The sequence below is a fragment of the Hyla sarda genome, chromosome 4, assembly GCF_029499605.1.
Source record: "Hyla sarda isolate aHylSar1 chromosome 4, aHylSar1.hap1, whole genome shotgun sequence".
In the NCBI taxonomy this organism is placed as follows: Eukaryota; Metazoa; Chordata; class Amphibia; order Anura; family Hylidae; genus Hyla; species Hyla sarda.
The window spans coordinates 15,158,655-15,170,064 of record NC_079192.1 but is presented as its reverse complement, the minus strand read 5'-3'; the positions used below and the strand labels follow the sequence as shown (position 1 = coordinate 15,170,064).

At 46.0% G+C, this 11,410-nt stretch overlaps 1 protein-coding gene across 1 annotated transcript in view; it reads right to left on the bottom strand.

The window, feature by feature from the left end:
• Window positions 1-11,410, bottom strand: part of EFNB3 (ephrin B3) — a gene marked incomplete at its 3' end in the record, with an annotated part of 106,490 nt that continues 95,080 nt past the window's right edge. Inside the window, 2 exon segments of the mRNA XM_056570086.1 lie at window positions 1-1,526; window positions 5,749-5,847. Coding sequence (XP_056426061.1) covers window positions 1,141-1,526; window positions 5,749-5,847 — 485 coding nt within the window.

Here is an 11,410-nt window from a genome sequence, read left to right as displayed (position 1 = left end):
GGGGAAGGAGAAAGGAGGGGGGGGGGGTGAGACACTGAAGAGCGAATAGTCCCAATCCATCACCATGGATACCGGGCCTAGCTTAATTACGCTCAGTTTTCTCCCCCCCCCCCCTCCCCACCTTTCCTATACTTCTCTCCTGTGCCCCTAGTCGAGGTGCTATATTTCAACATGCCCCAACGTGCGGGCACAGTTGGAGACGTGTATGAGTGTTTTTGTTATTTTTTTGCCTTCTGTCTCCCCTTTCTCCTTGAATTTAACTTGCAACAAAACAATAGGCAGGGGGGAAAAAAAAGGACTCGTGGCGCGTTTCGGGTGACCTAAGACGTACACAATGACAGTACACAACAGGCGGAAACAAAAAAATATCAGGGGGTCATTCCTTTGCCTAGATTTAAAAAAAAAAGGCACCAGGGAGAGAATACAAAATGATGGGGGGAAAAAAATAAATTAGACGCTGGCCGTTGCGTAGGGCATAAATCTTCGGTCGAAGTCGTATTTTCAAAGAAGGCGAATTAAACTTTTGAGCACACATCGGTAGGAGGGGGAGAGGGAGGGTATGGTAAAAGGCGATTCTTTAAGGCTTTGGGTTGGAAATTACAAAAAAAAGAAAACAGAAACAGAGATCGGCTGCCATTTTGTTCGGTGGCAGCTAACGCTGGTTGTCCACATCTCTGTTATGCAAGGTGCCTCCGAGGCAAAGAAGTACAATTCGATATATATATATCTTCAGAATGGCTATTCTGGCACTCTTGGTTCCCTGCCCCCCCCCCGAGCGGGTCAGGAGATTTCACTGTCCAGTGGACGTTCGATCGACCATTTGCGGCCTTTGGTGAAGTGAGGCTTTTCGCTGGTCAGGCGAGAACCCTTTATATCCTTTCTAGCAAAGGGTTCATATCTATTCACAATACACCACCTGAATAAAATTCGGGGTTCAACTGGACGTGACTTGGCGTCATCGGGAGGACGGGCACGGCATCTGGACGGCAGGGGCACACACAGCGGGGCTTGGCAATAGAGACTTCCCTTTCGATATGTCCTGCACCCCATCTTTTTTTAAATATCCTACAATAAGCCCCCACCCTCCATACTGAACGGAAAAGAAAAAAAAACTATAGGGGTAAATAGCCCAAGGCTTTTTCATACTTTGTAATAGATATTGGCCGGACTCTGGCTCGCCATGTCCTGTACTATATAGACAGGGTGTCCATAGTCTCCGCTGACCTTTTCATAGTGAGGGCAGAACGCACCCCCTTCTGAAGGCCTCAGGGGCATGATGATGTCACTGGGCTCGTGCCCATTGTTGTTACCCCCTCTCTTCGGGGAGGTTATGGAACCCAACGACAGGGGAGGATGTCTGGTGTCGCTGTGCTTGGCTTGGCGACGCTTGTGGCATGCCCACCCCACCACTCCAAAGACAAGGAGCAGAAGGAAAGCTCCACCAGCTGCGCCCGCAACAAGAGGCACGTGAGAGTTGGGAAGTGGACCGTTCTCTCCAGTCTTGGTTGCATTGCCGGATGTGTCTCCTAGAATAAAGAAAATGCAGGGAGTGAAGGGTTACTGTAAATTATACAAGAAATAAACATTCACAAAGGGGAGCTAAGAGTCTCCTCCTCCTGCAGGGTGATATATATATATATAGAAGGAGCTATGAGTCTCCTCCTCCTGCAGGGTGATATATATAGAAGGGGCTATGAGTCTCCTCCTCCTGCGGGGTGATATATATAGAAGGAGCTATGAGTCTCCTCCTCCTGCGGGGTGATATATATAGAAGGGGCTATGAGTCTCCTCCTCCTGCAGGGTGATATATATATATAGAAGGAGCTAAGAGTCTCCTCCTCCTGCAGGGTGATATATATATATAGGAGCTATGAGTCTCCTCCTCCTGCAGGGTGATATATATAGAAGGGGCTATGAGTCTCCTCCTCCTGCAGGGTGATATATATATATATAGAAGGACATATGATTCTCCTCCTCCTGCAGGGTGATATAGATATGAGCTATGAGTCTCCTCCTCCTGCAGGGTGATATATATATATATATATATATAGAAGGGGCTATGATTCTCCTCCTCCTGCAGGGTGATATATATAGAAGGAGCTATGAGTCTCCTCCTCCTGCAGGGTGATATATATAGAAGGAGCTATGAGTCTCCTCCTCCTGCAGGGTGATATATATATAGAAGGATATATGAGTCTCCTCCCCCTGCAGGGTGATATATATAGAAGGATATATGAGTCTCCTCCTCCTGCAGGGTGATACATATAAGAGGATATGAGTCTCCTCCTCCTGCAGGGTGATATATATATATATATATATATATATATATATATATATATATATATAGAAGGATATATGAGTCTCCTCCTCCTGCAGGGTGATATATATAGAAGGATATATGAGTCTCCTCCTCCTGCAGGGTGATATATATAGAAGGGGCGATGAGTCTCCTCCTCCTGCAGGGTGATATATATATATAGAAGGATATATGAGTCTCCTCCTCCTGCAGGGTGATATATATATATAGAAGGAGCTATGAGTCTCCTCCTCCTGCAGGGTGATATATATATAGAAGGATATATGAGTCTCCTCCTCCTGCAGGGTGATATATATAGAAGGATATATGAGTCTCCTCCCCCTGCAGGGTGATATATATAGAAAGAGCTATGAGTCTCCTCCTCCTGCAGGGTGATATATATAGAAGGAGCTATGAGTCTCCTCCTCCTGCAGAGTGATATATATAGAAGGATATATGAGTCTCCTCCTACTGCAGGGTGATATATATAGAAGGAGCTATGAGTCTCCTCCTCCTGCAGGGTGATATATATAGAAGGAGCTATGAGTCTCCTCCTCCTGCAGGGTGATATATATAGAAGGAGCTATGAGTCTCCTCCTCCTGCAGGGTGATATATATATAGAAGGATATATGAGTCTCCTCCTCCTGCAGGGTGATATATATAGAAGGAGCTATGAGTCTCCTCCTCCTGCAGGGTGATATATATAGAAGGAGCTATGAGTCTCCTCCTCCTGCAGGGTGATATATATAGAAGGATATATGAGTCTCCTCCTCCTGCAGGGTGATATATATAGAAGGATATATGAGTCTCCTCCTCCTGCAGGGTGATATATATAGAAGGAGCTACGAGTCTCCTCCTCCTGCAGGGTGATATATATAGAAGGAGCTATGAGTCTCCTCCTCCTGCAGGGTGATATATATAGAAGGAGCTATGAGTCTCCGCCTCCTGCAGGGTGATATATATAGAAGGATATATGAGTCTCCTCCTCCTGGAGGGTGATATATATAGAAGGATATATGAGTCTCCTCCTCCTGCAGGGTGATATATATAGAAGGATATATGAGTCTCCTCCTCCTGCAGGGTGATATATATAGAAGGAGCTATGAGTCTCCTCCTCCTGCAGGGTGATATATATAGAAGGATATATGAGTCTCCTCCTCCTGCAGGGTGATATATATAGAAGGAGCTATGAGTCTCCTCCTCCTGCAGGGTGATATATATAGAAGGAGCTATGAGTCTCCTCCTCCTGCAGGGTGATATATATAGAAGAAGCTATGAGTCTCCTCCTCCTGCAGGGTGATATATATATAGAAGGAGCTATGAGTCTCCTCCTCCTGCAGGGTGATATATATAGAAGGATATACGAGTCTCCTCCTCCTGCAGGGTGATATATATAGAAGGATATATGAGTCTCCTCCTCCTGCAGGGTGATATATATAGAAGGGGCTATGAGTCTCCTCCTCCTGCAGGGTGATATATATATATAGAAGGATATATGAATCTCCTCCTCCTGCAGGGTGATACATATAGAAGGATATATGAGTCTCCTCCTCCTGCAGGGTGATATATATAGAAGGAGCCATGAGTCTCCTCCTCCTGCAGGGTGATATATATAGAAGGGGCGATGAGTCTCCTCCTCCTGCAGGGTGATATATATATAGAAGGATATATGAGTCTCCACCTCATGCAGGGTGATATATATAGAAGGATATATGAGTCTCCTCCTCCTGCAGGGTGATATATATATAGAAGGATATATGAATCTCCTCCTCCTGCAGGGTGATATATATAGAAGGATATATGAGTCTCCTCCCCCTGCAGGGTGATATATATAGAAGGATATATTTGTCTCCTCCTCCTGCAGGGTGATATATATAGAAGGAGCTATGAGTCTCCTCCTCCTGCAGGGTGATATATATAGAAGGAGCTATGAGTCTCCTCCTCCTGCAGGGTGATATATATAGAAGGAGCTATGAGTCTCCTCCTCCTGCAGGGTGATATATAAATATATATATATATATATATATATATATATATATATATATATATATATATATAGAAGGAGCTATGAGTCTCCTCCTCCTGCAGGGTGATATATATAGAAGGATATATGAGTCTCCTCCTCCTGCAGGGTGATATATATAGAAGGAGCTATGAGTCTCCTCCTCCTGCAGGGTGATATATATAGAAGGAGCTATGAGTCTCCTCCTCCTGCAGGGTGATATATATAGAAGGGGCTATGAGTCTCCTCCTCCTGCAGGGTGATATATATAGAAGGAGCTATGAGTCTCCTCCTCCTGCAGGGCGATATATATATAGAAGGATATATGAGTCTCCTCCTCCTGCAGGGTGATATATATATAGAAGGATATATGAGTCTCCTCCTCCTGCAGGGTGATATATATAGAAGGAGCTATGAGTCTCCTCCTCCTGCAGGGTGATATATATAGAAGGAGCTAAGAGTCTCCTCCTCCTGCAGGGTGATATATATAGAAGGGGCTATGAGTCTCCTCCTCCTGCAGGGTGATATATATAGAAGGATATATGAGTCTCCTCCTCCTGCAGGGTGATATATATAGGAGCTATGAGTCTCCTCCTCCTGTAGGGTGATATATATATAGAAGGATATATGAGTCTCCTCCTCCTGCAGGGTGATATAGATAGAAGGATATATGAGTCTCCTCCTCCTGCAGGGTGATATAGATAGAAGGATATATGAGTCTCCTCCCCCTGCAGGGTGATACTGTATACATTAGTGCAGTAGTATGAGGGTGGTCCCTTTTCCTTGCCCTCCTCGCCCTGTTTTTCCCCCCCCTCTGGTGGTTTCACTTGGATTTAAATAAACTGTTTTAATTAAGTCTAATTAAAAAGATCGAATCTGCACTTTAAGTGGCGGAACGCATTAAATGAGCGCAGCGCCCGGGGTGGCGAGGACGGGGCGGTGGGGCGGCGGTCTCTTAGAGGTTCCAGACATAATAAGTGTCTCATCTCCTCGCTTTCAGCCCCACTGTCTTCCTTCTGTCCAAATTGCCGGCTTTATTAAAGAATATCCTTCAAACTGACAGCTCGGTGGTTCCCTGTCCTGTGCCGCGGAACCAACCGCGCGGCCCCCCTCGCCGCCCCACCGCTGTCTAGCTTTCGTCTTTACAGAGCCCATTAACCCTTCACTTCCCCTACCACACCAAAGTCATTGGCGGCTCAACCGTACACGCGCATTAGGAAAGCTGATTGAGGTGTCGGGGGGGTTACATATTGGTGGCCCCCTAAAAACCCCTAGGACAGTGTTTCCCAACCAGGGTGCCTCCAGCTGTTGCAAAACTACAATTCCCAGCATGCTCGGACTGCCTTCGGCAGTCCGAGCATGCTGGGAGTTGTAGTTTTGCAACAGCTGGAGGCACCCTGGTTGGGAAACACTGCCCTAGGAGGAGGAGAATTGTCATCTCCAACTTACCTGCGAAGTTTGGGGAGTCCGGATTTGGTACTGACGGAGGGAATCCGGAATCTTTATCTCTCCCTGAAGGCCTACGAGGATGGTTTGCTCCATCAGGACCTTGAGAGAAACAAGAAAGCAGAGAGAGAGAGAAGGGTTAATACAGTAATGGATTTGTGGCCGGGGAAAAAATGGGTGTATATGGCTTTAAGAGATGGGGAATTGTGGGGGAGGATAGGACTGTAATGTAAATGAAGGTTTAGGTAAGGACTTAGAAATCTATGTAAATGCCGGCACTATGCATATGAATAGGAGGGGACAGATCATTAATCCAGGACTCCTGCTGATACCTATCACCCTCTCCACAGCATCGCAACGGTCCTCAACCTCCACTCAAGTGTCCACAGAATTACAGGAACACTAGACGGGTAAATCCAGAACGCTCCGGAGTCTCCACTTATTCCTCCCCTATCAACTTCTCTACTGTTGTGTTCAAACCCATTATACAGATTGATGCTTCTCCTGAGCTCGCACTACTACTCCCACCATCTCCAGCCACCAGCATCATCCATGTCATATCCATTCTTCTTCTCTGCTCGCACTACTACTCCCACCATCTCCAGCCACCAGCATCATCCATGTCATATCCATTCTTCTACCCTGCTCTTACTACTACTCCCACCATCTCCAGCCACCAGCATCATCCATGTCATATCCATTCTTCTTCTCTGCTCGCACTACTACTCCCACCATCTCCAGCCACCAGCATCATCCATGTCATATCCATTCTTCTTCTCTGCTCAAACTACTACTCCCACCATCTCCAGCCACCAGCATCATCCATGTCATATCCATTCTTCTACTCTGCTCTTACTACTACTCCCACCATCTCCAGCCACCAGCATCATCCATGTCATATCCATTCTTCTACCCTGCTCTTACTACTACTCCCACCATCTCCAGCCACCAGCATCATCCATGTCATATCCATTCTTCTACTCTGCTCTTACTACTACTCCCACCATCTCCAGCCGCCAGCATCATCCATGTCATATCCATTCTTCTACTCTGCTCTTACTACTACTCCCACCATCTCCAGCCACCAGCATCATCCATGTAATATCCATTCTTCTACTCTGCTCTTACTACTACTCCCAACATCTCCAGCCACCAGCATCATCCATGTAATATCCATTCTTCTACTCTGCTCTTACTACTACTCCCAACATCTCCAGCCACCAGCATCATCCATGTAATATCCATTCTTCTACTCTGCTCTTACTACTACTCCCACCATCTCCAGCCACCAGCATCATCCTTGTCATATCCATTCTTCTACTCTGCTCTTACTACTACTCCCACCATCTCCAGCCGCTAGCCTCATCCTTGTCATATCCATTCTTCTACTCTGCTCTTACTACTACTCCCACCATCTCCAGCCACTAGCCTCATCCTTGTCATGTCCATTCTTCTCCTGAGCTCTCACTACTACTCCCACCATCTCCAGCCTCTAGCCTCATCCTTGTCATATCCATTCTTCCACTCTGCTCTTCCTACTACTCCCACCATCTCCAGCCACTAGCCTCTTCTTTATCATATCCATTCTTTTACTCTGCTCTTACTACTACTCCCACCATCTCCAGCTATTGTTATCATATAGCTCCATCATCTCCACTCACTGGTCCTGTCCTATTCATATATCCATTACCTCCGATTAGTGGCCCAATCCTTGTAACATCACCATCTTCTCCAGCTACTGGCCCCATCCTCATCATACCTTGGTTATCTCCATCACTGTCCCCATCTCCCTCATACTCTCATCATCTCCAGCCACTGTCTCGTCTACATTATACTCTAATCATCTCCACCACTGTCCCATCTACATCATACTCTCATCATCTCCACCACTGTCCCGTCTATATCGTACTCTCATCATCTCCACCACTGTCCCGTCTACATTATACTCTAATCATCTCCACCACTGTCCCATCTACATCATACTCTTATCATCTCCACCACTGTCCCATCTACATCATACTCTCATCATCTCCACCACTGTCCCGTCTACATTATACTCTAATCATCTCCACCACTGTCCCATCTACATCATACTCTCATCATCTCCACCACTGTCCCATCTACATCATACTCTCATCATCTCCACCACTGTCCCATCTCCATTATACTCTCATCATCTCAACCACTGTCCTGTCTACATCATACTCTCATCATCTCCATCATACTCTCATCATCTCCACCACTTTCCCGTCTACATCGTACTCTCATCATCTCCAGCCACTGTCCCATCTACATCATACTCTCATCATCTCCACCACTGTCCCGTCTACATCATACTCTCATCATCTCCACCACTGTCCCGTCTACATCATACTCTCATCATCTCCACCACTGTCCCGTCTACATCATACTCTCGTCATCTCCACCACTGTCCCGTCTACATCGTACTCTCATCATCTCCACCACTGTCCCGTCTACATTATACTCTAATCATCTCCACCACTGTCCCATCTACATCATACTCTTATCATCTCCACCACTGTCCCGTCTACATTATACTCTAATCATCTCCACCACTGTCCCGTCTACATCATACTCTCATCATCTCCACCACTGTCCCGTCTACATTATACTCTAATCATCTCCACCACTGTCCCATCTACATCATACTCTCATCATCTCCACCACTGTCCCGTCTACATCATACTCTTATCATCTCCACCACTGTCCCGTCTACATCATACTCTTATCATCTCCACCACTGTCCCGTCTACATCGTACTCTCATCATCTCCACCACTGTCCCGTCTACATTATACTCTAATCATCTCCACCACTGTCCCATCTACATCATACTCTTATCATCTCCACCACTGTCCCATCTACATCATACTCTCATCATCTCCACCACTGTCCCATCTACATTATACTCTAATCATCTCCACCACTGTCCCGTCTACATCATACTCTCATCATCTCCACCACTGTCCCGTCTACATTATACTCTAATCATCTCCACCACTGTCCCTTCTACATCATACTCTCATCATCTCCACCAGTGTCCCCATCTCCATCATACTCTCATCATCTCAACCACTGTCCCTGTCTACATTATACTCTCATCATCTCCATCATACTCTCATCATCTCCAGCCACTGTCCCGTCTACATTATACTCTCATCATCTCCACCACTGTCCCGTCTACATCATACTCTCATCATCTCCACCACTGTCCCGTCTATATCGTACTCTCATCATCTCCACCACTGTCCCGTCTACATTATACTCTAATCATCTCCACCACTGTCCCATCTACATCATACTCTTATCATCTCCACCACTGTCCCATCTACATCATACTCTCATCATCTCCACCACTGTCCCGTCTACATTATACTCTAATCATCTCCACCACTGTCCCATCTACATCATACTCTCATCATCTCCACCACTGTCCCATCTACATCATACTCTCATCATCTCCACCACTGTCCCATCTCCATTATACTCTCATCATCTCAACCACTGTCCTGTCTACATCATACTCTCATCATCTCCATCATACTCTCATCATCTCCACCACTTTCCCGTCTACATCGTACTCTCATCATCTCCAGCCACTGTCCCATCTACATCATACTCTCATCATCTCCACCACTGTCCCGTCTACATCATACTCTCATCATCTCCACCACTGTCCCGTCTACATCATACTCTCATCATCTCCACCACTGTCCCGTCTACATCATACTCTCGTCATCTCCACCACTGTCCCGTCTACATCGTACTCTCATCATCTCCACCACTGTCCCGTCTACATTATACTCTAATCATCTCCACCACTGTCCCATCTACATCATACTCTTATCATCTCCACCACTGTCCCGTCTACATTATACTCTAATCATCTCCACCACTGTCCCGTCTACATCATACTCTCATCATCTCCACCACTGTCCCGTCTACATTATACTCTAATCATCTCCACCACTGTCCCATCTACATCATACTCTCATCATCTCCACCACTGTCCCGTCTACATCATACTCTTATCATCTCCACCACTGTCCCGTCTACATCATACTCTTATCATCTCCACCACTGTCCCGTCTACATCATACTCTCATCATCTCCACCACTGTCCCGTCTACATTATACTCTAATCATCTCCACCACTGTCCCATCTACATCATACTCTTATCATCTCCACCACTGTCCCATCTACATCATACTCTCATCATCTCCACCACTGTCCCATCTACATTATACTCTAATCATCTCCACCACTGTCCCGTCTACATCATACTCTCATCATCTCCACCACTGTCCCGTCTACATTATACTCTAATCATCTCCACCACTGTCCCTTCTACATCATACTCTCATCATCTCCACCAGTGTCCCCATCTCCATCATACTCTCATCATCTCAACCACTGTCCCTGTCTACATTATACTCTCATCATCTCCATCATACTCTCATCATCTCCAGCCACTGTCCCGTCTACATTATACTCTCATCATCTCCACCACTGTCCCGTCTACATCATACTCTCATCATCTCCACCACTGTCCTGTCTACATCATACGTTCATCATCTCGAACACTGTCCCGTCTACATCATACTCTCATCATCTCCACCACTGTGCCGTCTACATCATACGTTCATCATCTCCACCACTGTCCCGTCTACATCATACTCTCATCATCTCCACCACTGTCCCGTCTACATCATACTCTCATCATCTCCACCACTGTCCCGTCTACATCATACTCTCGTCATCTCCACCACTGTCCCGTCTACATCATACTCTCGTCATCTCCACCACTGTCCCTGTCTACATTATCCATTATACTCTCATCATCTCCATCATACTCTTATCATCTCCACCACTGTCCCCATCTCCATCATACTCTCATCATCTCCATCACTGTCTCTGTCTACATTATACTCTCATCATCTCCATCATACTCTCATCATCTCCAGCCACTGTCCCCATATCCCTCATACTCCCATCATCTCCCTCATACTCCCATCATCTCCATCATACTCTCATCATCTCCACCACTGTCCCTGCCTCCATCATACTCCCATTATCTCCAGCCTCATCCTTGCTAACACTCCAACCGAGAGGTCATGAGAAAGTGCGTCATACCGTATAACGGCCTGTTGGCCATTGTTTTATCTGAAGACCTGATAAGTTAAATAAATGGATTGCTTTGCATCGGGAGTGCCGTCTAATTTCTACAAATATTGGATTCAAGTTGCGTTCTTCAGGCTGAGCACCATGTAAGCACTATTGGGTTAATTACGAGCAAGGGTGTATGGTGCTGAGCACACTTAGCGATTTCTTCCATGCGTTAGCTGGGCCGACTATTTTTTTTCTCTTGGGACGTTGTTACAATCTCGATCATCTCTAGTCACTGTCCCCATCTCCATCATCCATCCACTATAGCATCGCCAGCTACTGTCAGTATCCTCATCATTTCCAGTCAGTGCATCCTTCGTCTTATTTATTCCTCCATGATACCCAGTTTTTGCTGCCTTCTGTCCAGTCATAACTCTACCAGTCACTACTCATTTCTCCACCATCTCATGTCGTCACTTTTCTGTTCCACTCTTTTATCCCCCCATCTTCTTAAACCATTCCTTGTTTTATTTTTCAT